The 23,542-nt window shown below is 42.0% G+C and overlaps 1 protein-coding gene across 1 annotated transcript; it reads left to right on the forward strand.

Annotated features, from left to right (window-relative positions):
• The first annotated feature begins 3,197 nt into the window (after nt 1–3,197).
• Nucleotides 3,198–4,295, forward strand: P2RY4 (pyrimidinergic receptor P2Y4). The gene has a single exon (XM_028092084.1). It carries the CDS (start codon nt 3,198–3,200, stop codon nt 4,293–4,295), a length of 1,098 nt encoding a protein of 365 aa, XP_027947885.1.
• Nucleotides 4,296–23,542: the final 19,247 nt, after the last annotated feature.

The following is a 23,542-nucleotide window of genomic DNA, read 5'->3' on the forward strand; positions in this document are numbered from 1 at the left end:
GGGCTCCTTGCTCAGCAGGGAGCCTGCTGCTCTCCCTGCTTGTGCTCTCTGTCTCTGTCTCTCTCTGACAAATAAATAAATAAATAAAATCTTAAAAACAGAGAAGCATTTCATGATTTACAAAGTATTTTCACACCTACTGAACAATTCGATATTCGGGAAACCCTACAAGGTTGGTATTATTATGCCCATTTCACTGGGAGATCAAACTAAGTCACAAAGAGGTGTCCAGCATCACACAACTAATGCTTGGGAAAACAAGGATTCGAACTCCTGTCTGTCTGCTTCCAAACACCTGGGCCTCGTATGCGATATCACAGTAGCCCGCTGTCCAGGACCCAGGCTATGATTGCTTCCTCCATGCCTCCCTTTTATCACGGCAAGGAATCTCCATGTTTCCCCTATCCAGGTTCCTGGGCCTCCAGGAGATCTAGATCCCAGGTTCTAGAGCCTCCCTTGCAGGCCTGCCGCCTCCTCTCACTCCCAGAATCCAGCTGGGCAACATTCCCAGGAGGCTGAAGATCAGGTTCAGAGTCCCCGTTGCTTCTGGTTCCCTGCAGAGTGGATTCTGCCCAGACTGCACCTCCCTCCCCAAGAACACCACTCACCTCACCCTCAGAGTCCTCCAGGCCCAAAGCTTGCCCCCTCTGCCGAAGACCCCCACGATCCTGGAAACTCAGCCCCAGGAGCCCCAGATCCAGAGCGCTCGACAAATTGTCATTCTCTGGCACTCAGCTCTCAAACGTCTAGGTTAGGCTTCTGTACTTTCTCTGCTGTATTCAGACCGGAGTCTCCTGGAGTGGTAGAGAGAGATGAGGGGTGGTGTGTAGGAAGGGGTGGGGCCTGTAAGGGAGGCACGTCGGCTGGCATCCTGGGGGAGGAGTGAACTACCTCATCTCCCCCTCCTCTGACGTGTGCAGTAGGTGTCTGGAAAATGACAGGCTGAGAAGTGAACCCCCCAGTTTTCCCCCAAATCTGCTTCTCTCATAGCGTTTCCCATCTCTGTCAACAGTAACTCAATTCCTCCAGTTGCTCAGGCTGCAAATCTTGGAATCGTTCTTGATTCCTCTCTTTCTCTCACACCCCACATCAGTAAATCGTGTTGTCTCTACTTTCAAAATCTAGCCAGAATCCGACTGCTTCCCATCACCCTCGCCAACCCGGTCCAAGTCACCATCATCCATTGGCAACAGCTCCAGAGTTTGTCTTCCTTCTGTTTCCCCAGTCCTGCAGTCTATTCTCAACATAGAGCTAGACCGTGACCCTTTAAAAGTACAAATCAGGGGGTGCCTGGGGGGGTGCAGTCGGTTGAACGTTGGACTCTTGGTTTCCACTCGGGTTGTGATCTCGGGGGTCGTGGGATCGAGCCCCGCGACTGGCTCTGCCCTCAGTGGGGTATCTGCTTGGGTTTCTCTCTCCCTCTGCCTCCGCCACTCCCCACCCAGGGGTGTGCACTCTCAATCTCTATCTCTCCCCATCTCTCTCTAAAATAAATAAATAAAATCTTTTAAAAATACATAAATTAGACCCCAACACTTGTCTCTTCTAAGCCCTCAATGGCTTCCCATTCATAGAAAGTAAAAGCCAAGCAGTCCTTGCAATGGTTCCTGAGGACCTTCATGATCTGGTCCCTGCCAAACTCTCTGACCTCGTCTCTACATTTCCTCTTCCTCCCAACCACCTGCTCTTTATCTGAAGTCACCCTAATATTTAAAGAAACTGCCCTCTCTATTTCCCCGTCTTCTCTTCTCTATTCCCCATCCCACCTTTATTTTTCTCTATAGCAATGATTACAGTCTATATATTTTACTTGTTAATTTTCTTTTCTTTTCCCTCCCACTAGTATGAGGGCTCCATTAGAATGAGAGTTAGAAAAACTCTCTTATTCACTACTGGTGAACTACTGGTACCTAGAACTGGACCAAGCACACAGTAGGCTCTCAGTGAACATTTGCTTATCTTTTTCCCGGATTATGGCCAGTGGCTTCAGAGAGGCAACTAAGCATAGCGATTAAGTACATGGAGACTAGCACCTGGGTCAAAGGCAGGCCTGCCTGGGTTCAAATCTTGACTCTACCACTAGATAGCAGAATAAATTCTCTGTGCCTTAGTTTTCTCATCGGCAAAGTAGGGGCAATAATTGTACTTATAGAGAACCTATGGGGCCATCAATAAGTGTAAAGCACTTAGAAGAGTGCCTTGCACATAGTAAGTGCTATATAAGCATTTCTATAATTATATGCACATGGACTTAAGATTTATATCAGTAGTATAGGTTTTCTAAAATCTTTCCGTGTGTTATCTTGCATTTCTGCCCATGTTAACATTCATTCATTTCCCATGTTTCTGCTCACTTATACAGATTTATATGATCTCCCTGTAGTTTTAGTCATCTCCTGTGGCCTGGCTCTTGATCTATAAACGTGGATGTTTTCTTGTGTACTCCGTCCTACAGTCATTTAGAAACTGTTAAATAGTAATCTCGCCGGGCCCCAGTTTCCCAATCTATACAGTGAGTGGGTTGGACTAGATAATCTCAATGGGCCTTTCTAGCTCTGACGATTTCCCAGGCCAGGAGGAGGGACAGGCCCCGCCCCCAAACCCGCCCTCTTGGATATGCCCTCTGGCTGACAAGGGGAAAGGTGACAGAGTCAGCTGGGCTCAGCTTCTTGGGGACCAGGTAGGAGACATGCCAAGTTTCTTGGGTGAGGGTGGCGATGGGGTTCCTGGGCTGGACCAGGCTGGGGGAAGGCGTCAAAAGTAACTATAGTGTGGAGACACTGGGACCAGGGTGAGGGGAAAGGTAAAGTCACCATGTGGACAAATGTTGTAATGGGCTAGGAGACAATTTGGATCCGGGCATATTCACCCATGGGATAGTCTCGATAGGCCTCCACCCTTTCGTCTAGCCAAGATCTGAAAGACAGAGTCAGGTGCAAGATGAGAATAACCCAAACTTAGTGCCTGCCCTGCTGGGCCCCAGCACCACTTGCTGCCCATCATTCCCCAGGCCGGACCACGGGGCTTGGGCAGGGGCTGGCCTGGCCTGGGTTGCGTGCGGACATACTCCTCTTAGCTACTCCTCATGCTTCAGTCACGACCCTCCTCATTCTCTGCTCTTTGGTTTCAGGTCAGGGCTGGGAGGCCCGGAAAATCCAGCCACCCTCACTTCTCCCTTTTCTACCTCTAGGGGAGCCATGGCGGGTGCAGAGTCCTCTCTGCTCACAACCCTAGGCCCCAGCCCAGATCCTGGCGACAGCGAGGCAGAGCTGGACTGCCGTTTTAATGAGGAGTTCAAGTTCATCCTGCTGCCTGTGAGCTACTCAGTTGTCTTTCTGTTGGGCCTAGGCCTCAATGCCCTGACCCTCTGGCTCTTCCTCTTTCGCCTCCGACCCTGGGATGCAACGGCCACCTACATGTTCCACTTGGCCTTGTCAGATACTTTGTACGTGCTGTCACTACCCACCCTCATCTACTATTATGCGGCCCGCAACCACTGGCCCTTTGGTACTGGGCTCTGCAAGTTCATCCGCTTTCTCTTCTACTGGAACCTCTACTGCAGTGTCCTCTTCCTCACCTGCATCAGCATCCACCGCTACCTGGGCATCTGCCACCCACTGCGGGCACTGCACTGGGGCGGCCCTCGCTTCGCAGGCCTTCTCTGCTTGGCCGTTTGGTTGGTCGTTGCCTGCTGCCTCGTGCCCAACCTGTTCTTTGTCACAACCAGCACCAAGAAGGACACCATCCTGTGCCATGACACCACTCGGCCCGAGGAGTTTGACCACTACGTGCACTTCAGCTCAGCCATCATGGGGCTGCTCTTTGGCTTGCCCTGCCTGGTCACTCTTGTCTGCTATGGGCTCATGGCCCGGCGCCTGTATCGGCCCTTACCAGGGGCCGCCCAGTCATCTTCTCGTCTGCGTTCTCTCCGCACCATCGCTGTGGTGCTGACCGTCTTCGCTGTCTGCTTCGTGCCTTTCCACATCACCCGCACCATTTATTACATGTCAAGGCTGTTGGAAGCTGACTGCTGGGTGCTGAACATTGTGAACGTGGTCTACAAAGTGACTCGGCCTCTGGCCAGTGCCAACAGCTGCCTGGATCCCGTGCTCTACCTGCTCATTGGGGACAAATATCGACGTCAGCTCCGGCAGCTGTGCAGGTGTGGGGGGCCTGAGCCCCCCATGACTGCCTCCTCCCTGGCACTGGTGTCCCTGCCTGAGGAAAGCAGCTGCAGGTGGACATCCACCCACCGGGACAGTGGCTTCTCTGCCCCTGGGGCAGATAGATTGTAACCCTGGGAGCCAGGTAGTGAGAGAAAAGGGGTGAGTGCAGGGCAGAACTGAAGGAACTTAAGTTACCCCCAATATGGCTGCTTCTTCCTCTTTCCCAGACTCTGGAGAGAGGCCCACACCCTGAGGATTAAGAGGAACCAGGTAAATCATGTGTGACCCCATCTCTCATTAAACCCTTCAGTTGCCCTCTCCTTTTTAGTCAAAGGCAGTAACAGCCACTCTTCTTTCTCTTTGCTTCTGTCTCCTTCCTGGGACCATCGGTCCTGTCTCTTGATCCTACAAGGTTTCCTAAAATTCTCACGCAGTCTCCACCTTTTCTCCACGTTTTCCCCACACACATTTGTATAGCATGTGTTCCTTCAGCCAGAACTGAGCATTAGACTGAAGAGGTGGAGAAGCTGGGGTAATCTCAGGATTGGTCTGATGTGTCTGATGGTGATAGCCAGAATCGGGAAGTGGGGAGCACTGGCATATCACAGATGCCCAGGATGACGTATGTGGCGCCCACACCCACTTCCTGGTTTCCTCTCAGACAGGATAGTCTTGCCTACCAAAGTGCTGAAATAGGGCTCAATCCCAGACAGCCTGCAAGCCAGGGTTCCCATGTGCATCCGGAGGCATGGCACTGTTGAACTGGTGTATAGCCCTGGGGTACAGAGGGAGCCCTGAGGCTTACCATGGGGTGGATACCCTACCTGGGGGCAGGGCTCAAGCTGATGTTGGCCTTTGGAACAGGACCTCCTTTATGATGTTTGCTGAGAGCATACTTAACAGTTCTCCTGTACTAAATGAAAAGAACAGCTGAGGGCTTAGAAAGAAAGAGAGGTGGTGGGGGTGGGGGGTGGGGAGGAGCTGTCATGTTTGTGGCTATAAGTTCCAGCACCAAGGGGTAGAGCAGGTTTGTACAGAGTTTGGAGTGGTGACAGGAACTGACACCCAGAGCTGGCTCTTCACTGCTCTCTCCCATTTCTCTAGTGCCTGCCCTGGGTGAATAATAAATCAGTCACCAACTCTTTCAGATCAGGCCTTAGGGCTTCAACGCCAGGGCAGACAGAGCATGGGGACGAAGACAGCTCCCCTCAGAGTCTCGCATCCAGTCACTCTTCCCCAGGGCCATCTCAGTACTTATGGGCTTTCAGGAGTTGGGAGTAGGTATGGAACTTGGGCAGCTAACCCACAAGCCTCGGGAAGTAAGGGTTTCTAGGCAGGCATTCATCAGAAGGGTGGGCTTACACTTCTAGGCACCCCCCTCTGAAATTGCCTTCTAGCCCACTGGTCTCCTGAGTCTCCAACCTTCCTTTTATTTTGCCCCGCTCCTGCTGACCTGTCTCTGATCTCTTACTTGTCTACTGGCATCTAAGGGATCTCTCTGGAGAGTAAGGCTGGGGTTAGTCTTCAGAAAAAAAAAAATGACTCTGATGCTCTTGAGTCTCCATGTTCTCCGTCTCCCTGCTTCCTACCCAGGACTCCTTCCGTTAGGAGTAAACATACTGGCCTTTTCCTTACTAGTTTCCCAGGGTCATGGCCACTGCCTAGACTGTTACCTACCCTATTTTTCATCTGTACTCTCTCCCTTTAATTCCTGTGACCACAGTCTCCTTGCCCACCACTTACCTCTCCTATCCACCGGCCCCACCAAGTAAAGCTGCTTTCTCCATCACAGGTGACCCAGCCTCCTCTATTTCTCCAGTCCATTTAACCCATATCAAGATTCATTTGACCCATTACCAAGACTCACTGCCCAGACTGTGTGGTCTGCTACTTTGGGGCTGTCTTCCCTCCCACTCAAACTTTAGTTAAAGTGGGGACTTGCTTACCTTTCTCCCAAGAGAGTCCCTTGACTCTCACCTTCAGCCAATTTTCTCCTCTCGCTTAGACTGAAGGAGATTGCAGGTGAAGCCAGAGCACAAGGCTGGCTTGACCCACTGAAACTTCATATCTTGGAACTTCATCTAAGCTCCCATTTTTATTAGCTTGCTGAGTTCGTAGTGAACATTCCAGAGCAAGGGTTTTCTCTCTTTTCCACCTTCTCAAGACTCCAACCTCATCCTACCCTATGACCTTCTAAGAGTTACCTTGCCTCCTGGAAAACTGAGAAGATCTAATACCTCAACGTCTTTCTGCTTCATTCATGATAACTCTACTTTTATATCCATCTTGTCTTTCTTCCCTGTAGACCCAAAATAAGAGGTGGCCCTCTTACTTGTTCCTTGGTTTATCCTTTTTCATCATTTTCAGTCTTTCCATAACTGATTTCATACCACCTTTTAAAAAACACACACAACATAACCCAACCAACCAAAAATAAAGCATCATCACTGATACCATGACCCTGCTGTCTCTTGTAGCTAACTTTCTTTTTTTTTTAAAGATTTTATTTATTTATTTGAGAGATAGAGAGCACGAGAGGAAAGAGGGTCAGAGGGAGAAGCAGACTCCCCACTGAGCAGGGAGCCCGACGTGGGACTCGATCCTGGGACTCCAGGATGATGACCTGAGCCTAAGGCAGTTGCTTAACCAACTGAGCCACCCAGGCGCCCTTGTAGCTAACTTTCTATTCATCGTATTCATTTCACTGTCAAATTTTAGAAAAAGTACCATAACCTCATAACCCCATTTCACCACTACAAAGTCACCTCTTAACTCTCTGAACCTGGTTTCCTTCTGTACCTGGAAGAACACAAATTACTACAAAAACAAGATCTTTAATGATATTTCCTCTATATTCATCCTCTTTGACAATCTCTAGTTCATGTTACCCTGTTGCATATCCTGTTTAAAAAAATTTTTAATGAAAACAACATTTAAAAATTCCACTATGACAACATTAAAGGAAATTTTGAAAGAAAATATTCACCTACACTTCCAAACCCCAGACAATTGTTTTCATTTATCTATGTGCCATGCTTTTTCAGATTGCATAATACTTATATTGTATGGAAGTGCAATCACAGTGTACATATATTTTATATTTTTGCCCTAAGAAACTTTTATTGTAAATACTGTCCTTGTGCTACAGTCTTACATATCTATCATTTCAATAGCCACATAAAATTATATCCATTAGTAGATTATATTTTATTTGACTGTTCCCCTATTATTGGACATTTAGTCAACCCCCAATTTTTCTGTGCTTTGAACATCTTAATGCATATGGCTTTTTTCTTCTTTACAATTCTGTTCCTAGGACAGGTTCCCAGGAGTGGGATTGCCAGATCAAAAGGTATAAACATTTTTTATGGATCTTGATTTCCAAAAAGACTGTACAAATTTTCAATGCCACAATGGCACACAAGTGTTCCAGCTCCTTTGCAGCTCTAACATTAGACTTTATAAGAAATCTTTTTGGATGGCTTAAAACATTATTTTGTGAGGCACCTGGGTGGCTCAGTCGGTTAAGCGTCTGCCTTCACCTCAGGTCATGATCCCAGGGTCCTGGGATGGAGCCCCACATCTGGCTCTCTGCTCAGCGGGGTGCCTGCTTCTCCTTCTCCCTCTGCCTGTTTCTCTCTCTGCCAGCCCCTCCCCCTGCCTGTGCTCACGTTCTCTCTCTCTCTCTCACTTTGTCAAAGAAATAAAATCTTTTAACCCCCCCCCAAAAAAACCGCATTAATTTGTTAACTTCACTTTTTTGATTACTCATGGGATAGAACACTTTTCCATATGTTTACTATTTGTATTTCCTCTTGTGTGAACTCTTCATATCCTTCACCAATTGGTATGAGTGGTCTTATATATATTGGTGATCTTATATATCTAAATGTATTCTTTATTTAACATACATGTTAACCTTTTGTCATATTTGATATACATATTTCTTCCATTTATTGTAATTTTTGCTTTCAATTTTAGTCTCTTATTTTATCCTCTTGCTTTAAATTTCTCTCCTCCTGCTTTTACTTATTACTTCCTCTCTCTTTGCTGGCTTTTCCTCTTTTACTACTTAAGTAAACAGAGTTCCAAGATCTGTCATAGTCATAACATTTGGGGTTTATTTAATCCACTCCCCCGCCCCATCTCACCCTTGATTTTCTCCTGGAGAGAACATATGTGCATACATATGTTTAATTTCCAACATTAAACAATTCAGTTGACTTAGAGTCCTTGAGAATACCTCAGAAATCCTCCAGGGCCTACTACCCCTCACTTTACAGAACAGGAAAACAGCCCAGAGATATGACTTGCCCATTACTTAAGTTAGTGACAGAGGAGGAACTAGACTTAGGCCCCAGGTCCCCTGACTCCCAGACCTCCTTCCTTTACACCACGCCAACTCAGTTCTAGCCTGTCCTTTCTCCCAAGTTCCACCTCTATATCTTCAATTGCCCACCGGACAGTTTCACTTGGATTCTCCATTGTAACTTCCACCCCAAGATGTCAAAACTCCCTAAACCAGTTCCCCTACCTGTCTTGATCATTTCTTTCCACGCCATCTTCTTTCCTCAAGTCGCCTAGGCTCAAAACACTCAGGTAACTTCAATTCTTCTATTTCACGGGATTCTGACCTTTCTTTAGTTATCATGTCAATTATAATCAGCTTTCCTTTATGATCCCAATGCTACCATTCTAATACTGACTATTATCACCTTATCCCTGACTGACTGTTACAGCTTCCTAACTGGTCTTTCTTACAGCCAGTCTATCCTCACACAAATGCATCCTATATAATGCATACTGCCAGGTTAATCAGCCCTAACACTGCTCTCACAGTTTCACTCTCTTTCTTAAAACTCTCTCATCATTCCCCATTGTCTACAAGACAAGTTGAAATCCTTTAGTTGGAAATTAAAGAGAGAATTTTCAGCCTTATTTTCCATTCCTCCCCAATACAAATCTTTCTTCTCCAGCTAATTTGAGTTCCTCATTCTTTCTCCAAATAAGACTTGCACTTTCTCAGCTCTGCACCTTTATTCTTCCTTTCCCCCACACTAGAATGCCCTCCCTTTCTTCTCCCACTGTCCTTTTCCTACCTAGTTTCCAAGGCCAGGCTTAAGTCTCACTTCCTCTTTGAGGCCTTGTATGGTGACTCTTACCCACAGTGACCTTCCTGGTCACTCTTACAGTAATTATTGTCTATATCAGTCACTTGGCACTTTTACTGTCTTTCGAAATTATACTATTATTGTTAATTAACTCTTTATGTATGTTTGCTGTGAGTTCCCTACTGTAAACTCCTTGAGCTACTGTGATAGAAGAAAGAGCATAGGACTGAAAAGCAGAAGAGCCAAGTTTAAGCCCTGGTTATGAAAGTGGGGCTTAGGTGTGTCACTTGGGTGAGTCACTCAGACTCTTTGAGCCACAATTTCATCACCCATAAAATAAGGATCATGATCTCAGCTTCAGGTACTTCAGATTGTGGTAAGGCTTTGCAAATCTAGAGAGCTAACCAAATATAAATGGTTGTTATTATATCACCCCATTTGCTTAATAAATGGTGCTTAATAAACATTTGCTGAATGATTACATGTCAGTAAATCAGTTTAGTATTTCTGTTCCTGGGCATATTTCCATGTTAAGAGGCCACAGAAACCCCAAGAAACCTAAAGATCTAAGGGCACTTTAGCAACAGTGGAGATAGAGAGGGCATTGGAAAGATATTGTGAAGGAAAGTAGACCTGTCCTTCATCTCTCACACCACACGACACTGGCTACTCACTAGTTGGCCTACCCTAAAGCTAATCTGGATGTGGAGAGGAGAAGATGGCACATCTGAGATTTCACTTTCCTCACATTTTCTACTACTTCATCCCATAATCCCCAATCAGTTAGGCCAAATGCTTCACCCAGGATGCACCTAGGACTCTATTCTCCTTCATTGATGTGATGAAAGCCGGCTTTTTGGTGAAGAAGGTGACGAGAAGTAGTAGAGAGAACAAGCAATTTTAGTCAGATAACCAGACTTGGCTTTGAATCTTCAATCTGCTACTCACTAGTTGCATGATATCAGACAAGTTACTTAATCTCTTTGAGCTTCAGTTTCCTCATTGGCAAACTGGGGATAGTAATACTCATTTAGCTGGGTTGTTGTGAAGTGTCAATGAAGTAATGGATGAAGAAACATCATTTACAGTTCCTGTGGGTGGGAACCCCTTTTCAATAGTTCTCAACTTTAGTGTAGTTGGATGAGGAACCAGAATTCTAGATTTGGATTTGGTGTTGCTTAGAAGTGATAGTTAAGATCATGACGAAGGCTGAACCCTTGAGTGTGAGAAGCAGAAGGCTCAAAACTGATTATTGAGAGATGACCACAGTGATGAACTGGGAGGAAACAGTTTGAAACTTTGGCATTGCATCAAGGGAGAAGAGAGTTTCAAAGAGAGGGACTTATAAAAGTTATTTTTAAAAAACATTTGAATGAAAGGAAAAGAAAAGAAAAATCAAGGAAGTAAGCAACAGTGAATGTATAAGAGAATTCGGGGAAGATGAGACTCTCAGAAAGATAATAAAAAAAAATACTTGATTCCTTGCCAACCTGCATACAAAAGATATTAGCCAATGACATTGACTAAAGAGGCCAATCTCAAATAGCTTTTGAAATCAAGATCTGTTTACATGTATTTATATTCCTCCTTCCCTTTTAGTTCCTATATGACTTTGCCTCTTTCCAAAGATTTCAAAATCACCCACTGAATGCGTTACTTGCCATACCTACAGATTTTATATTTCTAGTATGAGCTGAGATGTGGTTTGTCACCAAAAGGGACTACAAAAATAACTTGAGTACAACCAAAAAGTGAGTCTGTCTATGAGGGCAACTCAGTGTATGTTTGATTGCCAGAATTTATATATTTAGGTCACAAAGTGGGAAGGAGACAAATTATTTTTCCTTGAGTCAAAGGGTAAATTATTAAAATGTGATAACTCTTCGAGACAAATAAGATAAAATGGGGGCTAGCTGGCTATTACTGTACATTTTGTACCACAGTTTGAGGCCCTAGTCATGCTGTTGGAACTACTGATGGGAAGAAGAAACCAGATGTATTTGGAAAACTAAAGAGATAAATCAACTAATGTCTTCTCAGAGCATTGTAATGCTGGCACCTGCTCAATTTGTTTACTTCTCACTGATATTTAACTTATTGCTCATTGTAAGCCTCATCCCCTTTACTACACCAATAACTATTTATCTCCAGTGTGAATAAAACATTTCTTTTTACACCCTCTAATCTTGCTGGATTTCTTTCAGAGGGTAGCCATTGCTCTGGTTCTTTGAAAATATAAGCTAGTTTGATTTTTTGCGAGTTTCTGTCTTTATTCATTTCTCTATGGCAGTTTCCCAAAGCACATATTCTGGGGCAGTAATACATATTACTGAGTTTTTAAGGGGTTGGATTAGAAGGGAGGGCCCAACATAGTGACATGGACAGACCCCGAACTCAGTTTCTTCCATGGAAATCTACACTTACATATAGAACAATTCCTCCTGAAGAAGAACTGAGGGGCCGACTGAACAGCTTCAGCACAACAAAGGATAGAGAGACCGCATAGAGAATGGCAAGAGAGATTGGGATACAGCAACAATGGGAACCTCACTCCCAATGCTGCAAACTACAGTGGGGAAGGATAGCACTGAGGAAACTGCTCATAGATTTGCCTGCCATCAGACATAGAAAAAAAGCCACGGTTTAAAAGGCAGCTAGACTATAAGTGAACTAATGCTAGAACATCCCCTAAATGGCAGGAGAACTGCTGGAACACTCTCCAGGGTTGGAGATGCTGGTGAGCACCATTGTTTACATCCCCCCCACCTTGATGCTGCAGATAGGAATGGGGTCTGGGCACTTTAGCTCAGGGCACTCACCTCAGTGAGCCCAGGGACCCTAGCCCACACCAGCTCCAGTCATTCCCCCAAGGTGGCCTCCCCTACTCCTGACTGTCTGAGCTCCAGTTTTCCCGCCAATGTGGCCCCAATGTGGTGTACACCAGGACACCCCTGGAATGTGTCCACTACAACTGCAGCCATCTCACCTAGGTGGCATGGGTACAAAGCTCTCCAGCACACTCCAGCCTTTGGCCCACTTCAGCTGCAGCCAACTTGCCAAGGCAACCCCTGCATGGAGCATCCTAGAAAACCCCCTCCCACTTGCGTCCACTTCACCTCCAGCTGTCCCATTAGGACAGCCCCAGTGCAGAGTGCCCCAGAACTCCCAGCCTGTGCTTGTTAACCTGGGAAAGGAAACACATCCAGGTGCAGGAAGCAAAGAGAATCCCAAACAAGATGAACCCAATCAGGTACACACCAAGGCATATAATAATTAAAATGTCAAAGAGTAAAAATAAAGAGAGAATCTTAAAAGCAGCAAGAGAAAAGCAACTAGTTACATACAAGGGACACTACATCAGGCTATCAGATTATTTTTCATCAGAAACCTTGAAGGCCAGAAAGGAGTGGCATGATATATTTTCAAAGTGCTGAAAGGAAAAAAACCTACAACCAAGAATACTCTACCTGGCAAAGTTATCATTCAGGATTAGAGGAGAGATAAAGAGTTTCCCAGACAAACAAAACTTAAAAGAGTTAGTCACCACTAAACCAGCCTTAAAAGAAGTGTTAAAGGGACATCTTGAGGTGGAAAAAAAGGTCATAACTAGAAGTAAGACATTATAAAAGGAAAAAATTTCACAAGTAAAAGCAATCATATAATAAAGGTAGTAAACTGATCACTTATGAAGCTAGTATGAAGGTTAAAATACAAAAGTAGTAAAATCAATTGTATAAAAAATTAGTTAAGAGACCCACAAAATAAAAAGATGTAAATTATGATAGCATATACATAAAACATGGAAGAGGAGAGTATAAACATGGTGCTTTGAGATTGTGTTCAAACCTAAGTGACCATCAACTTAACATAAGTTATATACTTAAGATGACATATATGAACCTCATGGTAATCACAAACTAAAATTATAATAGATACACAAAAAATAAAGGGAAAGGATTCCAAGCATAATAGTAAAGAAAGACATCAATCACAAGGGAAGAGAGCAAGAGAAGAAAGGAACAGAGAACTACAAAACAACCAGAAATCAATGAACAAAATGGAAAAAAATGCATACCTATCAATAATTACTAGATGTAAATGGTCTAAATGCTCTCTAATCAAAAGACATAGGGAGACTGAATGGATGAAAAAAAAAGACTCATCTATATGTTGCCTACAACAGAATCCACTTCAGACCTAAAAGTCTGAAAACTTCACAAACTGAAAGTGAAGGAATAGAAAAAAAATACCATGCAAATGGAAATAAAACAAAACCAAACAAACCCAACAAACTCGGATAGCATTACTTACATCAGGCAAAATGACCTTTAAAACAAAGATTGTAATGAGAGACAAAGAGGGGCATTACACAGTGATAAAGGGATCAGTCCAACAAGATGATATAACAATTGTAAATATCTATGCATTCAACATAGGAGTACCTAAATACATAAAGTAAATATTAACAGACGTAAAGGGAGAAATTAACAGTAATACAATAATAAGAGCCTGTAACACCTCACTTACATCAATGGATAGATCATCCATAAAGAAAACCAATAAGGAAACAGTGGCTCTGAATGACAAATCAGACTAGATGGACTTAACAGATATATACAGAACATTCCAACAAAAAACCAGCAGAATATACATTCTTTTTTCTTTCTTAATTTTTAAAATTAATTTTAATTTAATTTAATTTTTTAAAATTTTTATTTAAATTCTAGTTAGTTAAATACATTATTTTCAAGTGCATGTGGAACATTCTCCAGGATAGATCACATATTAGTCCACAAAACAATCTTAAAAAATTTAAGAGATTGAAATCATATCAGGCATCTTTCCAAACACAATGGTAGGAAATTAGAAATCAACCACAAGAAAAAACTTGAGAAAACACAAACACACAGAGGCTAAACAACATGCAATTACACAACCAATGGGTCAATGAAGAAATCAGAGGAAATTTAAAACTTCCTGGAGACCAGTGAAAATGGAAATAAAATGTTATAAAATTTTGGCGATGCAGCAAAAGCAGTTCTTTTTTGAAAAAAAAATTTTTTTAGAGAAAGAGAGAGAGTGAGCACAAGTTGGGGATTGGGGAGGGGCAGGGGGAGAGAGAGAGAATCTTAAGCAGGCATGGAGCCTGACACAGGACTCGATCCCAAGGCCCTGAGATCATGACATGAGCTGAAATCAAGAGTCAGACGCTTAACCAACTGAGCCAACCAAGACACCCCACAAAAGCAGCTCTAAGATGGAAGTTTATAGTGATACAGGCCTACCTCAAGAAACAAGAAAAATCTCAAATAAACAATCTGAGCAGTATATAATTGATGAATTATGATGAGTTGTATGTAAGTGATTAATCCCTAAATTCTACTCCTGAAACAATTATTACACTGTATGTTAAGTAACTGGAATTTAAAGAAAGTTGAAACTAGAAAAAACAAAAAAATGAGTTTTTAAAACTTAAATGATAAAAATAATTCAGAATTTTTCAGCTGTGGGGTTTTCCTCCTACCTTTTTGAGTTTTATTTCTAATTTATTTTTAGACAGTTATGCCAGCTCTGCTGGTTTGACAATGTCTTCACAAATTAAAAATGAAAAAAAAAAACCCCAAAGTTCGAAAACAAAAATGTTTAAAGATTCATAAAAGTTTGTAAAAACCAACTCTGTCTTACCAAAATTAGCAATATGTGAAAAAGCAGTAATATACTGCTTTTGTCTTTTTTATAAAAGATTTTATTTATTTATTTGAGAGGGAGAGAGAGAGCGTGGGAGAGCAGGAGGGAGGGGCAGAGGGGGAGGAAGAAGCAAGCAGACTCCAAGCTGAGCAAGAGCCAAGTTCACGACCTTGACGTCACAACCCCAACATCAGCACCCAAGCAGAAATCAAGAGTCAGATGGTTGGCTGACTATCTGGCTGGGTGGAGACACCCAGGCGCCCTAGTAACAAACTGCTTTTGAATCAGTTGTTGACTCTTTCTGTTTTTCTGCTCTCTTCTCCCCTGGCAAGCTGATCCCTGCTTACTCTGGGGCTGGATCTTCTTGGATAAATTAGAGCCCTGATAGGTCTTCCTGGAAACTTCAGATATTTACTAATTTATTCACTTCATTCAACAATATTTACTGATCACCCATTATGTGCTAGGCACAGGGGCAACATAAGTCAGACACCTACCCTGTCCTCAAGAAGTCTATTGGATAAATATTCAAACACAGTGGACAGATATTAATGTTGACTTACTATGTAGCAAGCATCGTTACATGCAGATGGTATAAAGTTTTCCATGTGAAAGAGAAGTGATGATGTCAGGCTACAAAAGAATCTACATAAGGAGTACAAGACAATTGAAAGATTTGAGTTGTTTAAGATTAATTAGGTCCTTGATTTTCAAAAGTTGCTTCAGTCCATAATAAATATGATAAAAATTATATACTGTTAATCCTGTTTTTGTACTTGAGCTCTTTCAGAAAGGACTTTATTTTTTTTAAGATTTTTATTATTATTTATTTATTTGACACAGAGAGAGAGAGAGAGAGAGAGCAGGGGGAGCAGGAGAGGGAGAAGCAGGCTCCCCGCTGAGCAGGGAGCTGGATGTGGGGCTCGATCCCAGGACCCTGGGATCATGACCTGAGCCGAAGGCAGACACTTAACTGACTGAGCCACCCAGGCACCCCACAGAAAGGACTTTAATGTGCTACAAAAACTTACTATGGGAAAACCAGTTTTTAAATCAGAAGTAAGCCAAGCAATATGTAATGGACTCTGAGAGTATCTTACCCAATACCCATTATCCCAATCTTCTTTACTCAGAGAACCCCAATTTTGTTTTGGGCAGCAATAAACCCAACTTCCTAAAGGTATACCTCACGGTGGCCACATGACCTAGCTCTAGCCAATGAGATTTAAGTAGAAATCTACTGGGTAGGGTTTCTAGAAGAGCTATTGTTTTCCTAATAAAGAAAAACAATTTAGTTTACTAGATCCTTTAGCTTTTTGCCTTATGCTTTTTACCACTTTATTCCCATGTAGAACACAGACAAGATGCTTAGAAATTGAGCAGCCATTTTACAACCGTAAAGACATAAAATACACACTAAAAAAATTGTGAAGCAGAAAGCTGTAAGGATTATCTTGTGCAACTGGACCCACCCTTGGGCTGGCTACCTTGAAATTTTTTTTGTTAAAAAAAACACCCAGGGGTGCCTGGGTGGCTCAGTAGGTTAAGCATCTGCCTTCTGCTCAGGTCATGATCCCAGGGTCCTGGAATCAAGTCCCGCATTGGGCTCCTTGCTCAGTGGAGAGTTCGCTTCTCCCTTTGCCCCTCCCCTATCTCTCATGTGCGCGCGCACGCACGTGCTCTCTCTCCCTCTCTCTTTCAAATAAATAAAATCTTTAAAACAAAACAAAAACCACCTATTTTGTTGAGCCACCACAAAAGGGTTTCTGTTACATGCGGTCAAATGCAGTCCTAACTGATACACTCTACCTCAAAAGGGAAAGGTTTGCAGGAAAAAAATATTTTAATTTTTATTAGGAGAATAAGGAAAAGACTTTCTTCTGATTTGAAAAACAATGGGATTTCCTGCAAAATAAAAGTACTTTTCTTTTCTTGATCTGTATCTGCCTATGGTGGAGAGCAGGAAATATAAGCTAACTCCTGCCTCCTGATCAAATGAGATCAAGATATTAGCTTTTGTTTACTAGAGCAGTGTCTCCTAAAATGTGTCATAGCACAATAGGTTTTTGAGATGTACCTCAGGAAAAAAGAAAAGAAAAAAACCTGTTCTTGATCAACAAGTTTGATAGATATTGAATATAGAACCCCTTCCTCTTAGTAATTCACAGCAGGCATTATGATGTTACAAGCTCTGGATAAATCCTGTAGTAAAAAAAAAATAGGCTTAACATTTTTTGACCCAACCCCTTAATAAGCAGTTTTTTAATTGAAGTATAGTTGACATACAATGTTATATTAGTTTCAGGTGTACAACATAGTGATTCAATAATTCTCTAATTATGCGATGCTCACCACGATAGATGTGGTTACCATCTGTCACTATACAAAATTATTGACTATATTCCCTATGCTGTACTTTTTATCCTTTTAACTTATTTATTTTATAACTGAAAATTTGTACCTCTTAATCCCCTTCACCTGTTTCACCTATTCCTCATCCCTCCTCGCAACCACAAGTTTGTTCTCTGTATTTGTTCATTTCATTTTTTTTTTGTTTGTTTTTTAGCATCCATGTATAAGTGAAATCATATGGTATTTGTCTTACTCTGTCTGCCTTATTTTACTTAGCATAATATACTTTAGGCCAATCCATATTGTCACAAATGGCAAGATTTCACTCTTGTTTATGGCTGACTAATGTTCCATTGTATATATACCACCTCTTTATCCATTCATCTATCAATGGACACTTAGGTTGCTTCCATATCTTGGCTATTGTAAATAATGCTGCAATAAACATAGGGAGGCATGTATCTTTTCTAATTAGAGTTTTTTTTATTATGTTAATCACCATATATTACATCATTTGTTTTGGTGTAGTGTTCCATGATTCATTGTTTGTTCATAACACCCAGTGCTCCATGCAGAATGTGCCCTCTTTAATACCCATCACCAGGCTAACCCATCCCCCTACCCTCCTCCCCTCTAGAACCCTCAGTTTGTTTTTCAGAGTCCATCATCTCTCCTGGTTCGTCTCCCCCTCTGACTTACTCCCCTTCATTCTTCCTCTCCTGCTATCTTCTTTTTCTTTTTTCTTAAAATATGTTGCGTTATTTGTTTCAGAAGTACAGATCTGTGATTCAACAGTCTTGCACAATTCACAGCACTCACCATAGCACATACCTTCCCCAATGTCTATCACCCAGCCACCCCATCCCTCCCACCCCCGACCACTCCAGCAACCCTCAGTTTGTTCCTGAGATTAAGAATTCCTCATATCAGTGAGGTCATATGATACATGTCTTTCTCTGATTGACTTATTTCACTCAGCATAACACCCTCCAGTTCCATCCACGTCGTTGCAAATGGCAAGATCTCATTCCTTTTGATGGCTGCATAATATTCCATTGTGTATATATACCACTTCTTCTTTATCCATTCATCTGTCGATGGACATCTTGGCTCTTTCCACAGTTTGGCTATTGTGGACATTGCTGCTATAAACATTGGGGTGCACGTACCCCTTCGGGTCCCTACAATTGTATCTTTGGGGTAAATACCCAGTAGTGCAATTGCTGGATCGAATGGTAGCTCTAATTTCAACTGTTTGAGGAACCTCCATACTGTTTTCCAGAGGGGTTGCACCAGCTTGCATTCCCACCAACAGTGTAGGAGGGTTCCCCTTTCTCCACATCCCCGCCAACATCTGTCGTTCCCTGACTTGTTAATTTTAGCCATTCTGACTGGTGTGAGGTGGTATCTCATTGAGGTTTTGATTTGGATTTCCCTGATGCCGAGCGATGTTGAGCACTTTTTCATGTGCCTGTTGGCCATTTGGATGTCTTCTTTGGAAAAATGTCTGTTCATGTTTTCTGCCCATTTCTTGATTGGATTATTTGTTCTTTGGGTGTTGAGTTTGATAAGTTCTTTATAGATTTTGGATACTAGCCCTTTATCTGATATGTCATTTGCAAATATTTTCTCCCATTCTGTCGGTTGTCTTTTGGTTTTGTGGACTGTTTCTTTTGCTGTGCAAAAGCTTTTTATCTTGATGAAATCCCAATAGTTCATTTTTGCCCTGGCTTCCCATGCCTTTGGTGATGTTTCTAGGAAGAAGTTGCTGCGGCTGAGGTCGAAGAGGTTGCTACCTGTGTTCTCCTTTAGGATTTTGATGGACTCCTGTCTCACGTTTAGGTCTTTCAACCATTTGGAGTCTATTTTTGTGTGTGGTGTAAGGAAATGGTTCAGTTTCATTCTTCTGCATGTGGCTGTCCAATTTTCCCAACACCATTTGTTGAAGAGACTGTCTTTTTTCCATTGGACATTCTTTCCTGCTTTGTCAAAGATAAGTTGACCATAGAGTTGAGGGTCCATTTCTGGGCTCTCGATTCTGTTCCATTGATCTATGTGTCTGTTTTTGTGCCAGTACCATACTGTCTTGATGATGACAGCTTTGTAATAGAGCTGGAAGTCCGGAATTGTGATGCCGCCAGCTTTGCTTTTGTTTTTCAACATTCCTCTGGCTATTCTGGGTCTCTTCTGGTTCCATACAAATTTTAGGATTATTTGTTCCATTTCTTTGAAAAAAGTGGATGATATTTTGATGGGGATTGCATTGAATGTGTAGATTGCTCTAGGTAGCATTGACATCTTCACAATGTTGGTTCTCCCAATCCATGAGCATGGAACGTTTTTCCATTTCTTTGTGTCTTCTTCAATTTCTTTCATGAGTATTTTATAGTTTTCTGAGTATAGATCCTTTGCCTCTTTGGTTAAATTTATTCCTAGGTATCTTATGGTTTTGGGTGCAATTGTGAATGGGATCGACTCCTTGATTTGTCTCTCTTCTGTCTTGTTGTTGGTGTATAGGAATGCCACTGATTTCTGTGCATTGATTTTATAGCCTGCTACTTGACTGAATTCCTGTATGAGTTCTAGCAGTTTTGGGGTGGAGTCTTTTGGGTTTTCCACATAAAGTATCATATCATCTGCAAAGAGTGAGAGTTTGACTTCCTCTTTGCCGATTTGGATGCCTTTGATTTCTTTTTGTTGTCTGATTGCTGTGGCTAGGACTTCTACTACTATGTTGAATAGCAGTGGTGAGAGTGGACATCCCTGCCGCGTTCCTGACCTTAGGGGAAAAGCTCTCAGCTTTTCCCCATTGAGAATGATATTCGCTGTAGGTTTTTCGTAGATGGCTTTTATGATATTGAGGTATGTACCCTCTATCCCTATACTCTGAAGAGTTTTGATCAAGAAAGGATGCTGTACTTTGTCAAATGCTTTTTCTGCATCTATTGAGAGGATCATATGATTTTTGTTCTTTCTTTTGTTAATGTATTGTATCACGTTGATTGATTTGCGGATGTTGAACCAGCCTTGCAGCCCAGGGATAAATCCCACTTGGTCGTGGTGAATAATCCTTTTAATGTACTGTTGGATCCTATTGGCTAGTATTTTGGTGAGAATTTTTGCATCCATGTTCATCAAGGATATTGGTCTGTAATTCTCCTTTTTGATGGGGTCTTTGTCTGGTTTTGGGATCAAGGTAATTGTGGCCTCGTAAAATGAATTTGGAAGTTTCCCTTCCATTTCTATTTTTTGGAACAGTTTCAGGAGAATAGGTATTAATTCTTCTTTAAATGTCTGATAGAATTCCCCTGGGAAGCCATCTGGCCCTGGGCTTTTGTTTGTTGGGAGATTTTTGATGACTGCTTCAATTTCCTTAGTGGTTATAGATCTATTCAGGTTTTCTATTTCTTCCTGGTTCAGTTTTGGTAGTTGATACATCTCTAGGAATGCACCCATTTCTTCCAGGTTATCTAATTTGCTGGCATAGAGTTGCTCATAATACGTTCTTATAATTGTTTGTATTTCTTTGGTGTTGGTTGTGATCTCTCCTCTTTCATTCATGATTTTGTTGATTTGGGTCATTTCTCTTTTCTTTTGGATCAGTCTGGCCAGGGGTTTATCAATCTTGTTAATTCTTTCAAAGAACCAGCTCCTAGTTTCGTTGATCTGTTCTACTGTTCTTTTGGTTTCTATTTCATTGATTTCTGCTCTGATCTTTATTATTTCTCTTCTCCTGCTGGGTTTAGGCTTTATTTGCTGTTCTTTCTCCAGCTCCTTTAGGTGTAGGGTTAGGTTGTGTATTTGAGACCTTTCTTGTTTCTTGAGAAAGGCTTGTATTGCTATATACTTTCCTCTCAGGACTGCCTTTGCTGTATCCCAAAGATTTTGGACAGTTGTGTTTTCATTTTCATTGGTTTCCATGAATTTTTTTAATTCTTCTTTAATTTCCTGGTTGACCCATTCATTCTTTAGTAGGATGCTCTTTAGCCTCCATGTATTTGAGTTCTTTCCGACTTTCCTCTTGTGATTGAGTTCTAGTTTCAAAGCATTGTGGTCTGAAAATATGCAGGGAATGATCCCAATCTTTTGGTACCGGTTGAGACCTGATTTGTGACCTAGGATGTGATCAGTTCTGGAGAATGTTCCATGGGCACTAGAGAAGAATGTGTATTCTGTTGCTTTGGGATGGGATGTTCTGAATATGTCTGTGAAGTCCATTTGGTCCAGTGTGTCATTTAAAGTCTTTATTTCCTTGTTGATCTTTTGCTTAAATGATCTGTCCATTTCAGTCAGGGGGGTGTTAAAGTCCCCCACTATTATTGTATTGTTGTCAATGTGTTTCTTTGCTTTTGTTATTAATTGCCTTATATAATTGGCTGCTCCCATGTTCGGGGCATAGATATTTACAATTGTTAGATCTTCTTGTTGGATAGACCCTTTAAGTAGGATATAGTGTCCTTCCTCATCTCTTATTACAGTCTTTGTTTTAAAATCTAATTTGTCTGATATAAGGATTGCCACCCCAGCTTTCTATTGGTGTCCATTAGCATGGTAAATGGTTTTCCACCCCCTCACTTTCAATGTGGGGGTGTCTTTGGGTCTAAAATGAGTCTCTTGCAGACAGCATATTGATGGGTCTTGTTTTTTAATCCAATCTGATAGCCTGTGTCTTTTGATTGGGGCATTTAGCCCATTTACATTCAGGGTAACTATTGAAAGGTATGAATTTAGTGCCATCGTATTGCCTGTAAGGTGACTGTTACTGTATGTTGTCTGTGTTCCTTTCTGATCTTTGCTGCTTTTAGGCTCTCTCTTTGCTTAGAGGACCCCTTTCAATATTTCTTGGAGGGCTGGTTTCGTGTTTGCAAATTCCTTTAGTTTTTGTTTGTTCTGGAAGCTTTTTATCTCTCCTTCTATTTTCAATGACAGCCTAGCTGGATATAGTATTCTTGGCTGCATATTTTTCTCGTTTAGTGCTCTGAAGATATCTTGCCAGTCCTTTCTGGCCTGCCAGGTCTCTGTGGATAGGTCTGTTGCCAATCTAATATTTTTACCATTGTAGGTTACATATCTCTTCTCCCGAGCTGCTTTCAGGATTTTCTCTTTGTCTCTGAGACTCGTAAGTTTTACTATTAGATGTCGGGGTGTTGACCTATTATTATTGATTTTGAGAGGGGTTCTCTGTGCCTCCTGGATTTTGATGCCTGTTTCCTTCCTCACGTTAGGGAAGTTCTCTGCTATTATTTGCTCCAATATACCTTCTGCCCCTCTCTCTCTTTCTTCTTCTTCTGGTATCCCAATTATTCTAATGTTGTTTCGTCTTATCGTATCACTTATCTCTCGAATTCTGCCCTCGTGATCCTGTAGTTGTTTCTCCCTCTTTTTCTCAGCCTCTTTATTTTCCATCATTTGGTCTTCTATATCACTGATTCTCTCTTCTGCCTCATTTATCCTAGCAGTTAGTGCCCCCATTTTTGATTGCACCTCATCAATAGTCTTTTTGATTTCGACTTGGTTAGATTTTAGTTCTTTTATTTCTCCAGAAAGGGTTTTTCTAATAACTTCCACGCTTTTTTCAAGCCCAGCTAGTATCTTTAAAGTCATGATTCTGAACTCTAGGTCCGACATCGTACTAATGTCCGTATTGAGTAGGTCCCTGGCTGACGGTACTACCTCTTGCTCTTTTTGCTGAGGTCATTTTTTCGTCTTGTCATTTTGTCCAGAGGAGAATAGATGAATGAGAGAACAAAATGCTAACAGGTTTACAACGTCCCCAGCAAATATACTGTATACAAATCAGAAAAGACCTGAAACCAGGGGAAAAGAAAGGGAAAGAAAGAAAAAAGAAAGAGAAAAAAAAAAAAGAAAAAAAGATAAAAACAAAAACAGAACAATACAAAAAAAGCAGAATGTGATCAAATATGATCAGGCTAGTGCATAGATCAGTGCCACACACTAGATTTTGGGCGTATTTTGGTCTGTTAGAAAAAAGTGCCTCCTAAAATTTTAAAGGAAGAAAGACATATATGTACAAAATAAGGGTTGATACAATGAAGGGATAGAAGATGACTGTAAAGATGAAAATTATAAAAGATTTTATAAAAGGACTTGATAAGATAAGAAGTTGTTTGAAAAAAGAAAGAAGATTTAAAAAAAAAAAAGAAAAAAGGGAGAGAACGTGATCAGGCAGGAGACTAGAACAAAGCCATACACTAGTGATTTAGG

The sequence above is a fragment of the Eumetopias jubatus genome, unplaced genomic scaffold (genome assembly GCF_037043125.1).
Source record: "Eumetopias jubatus isolate StellerSeaLion01/CBP00866 unplaced genomic scaffold, mEumJub1_p1.0 scaffold_11, whole genome shotgun sequence".
In the NCBI taxonomy this organism is placed as follows: Eukaryota; Metazoa; Chordata; class Mammalia; order Carnivora; family Otariidae; genus Eumetopias; species Eumetopias jubatus.

What these genes read in the sequence shown, in the direction of transcription:
- P2RY4 (XM_028092084.1), top strand. Translation starts at nt 3,198, where the DNA reads ATGGCGGGTGCAGAGTCCTCTCTGCTCACAACCCTAGGCCCCAGCCCA.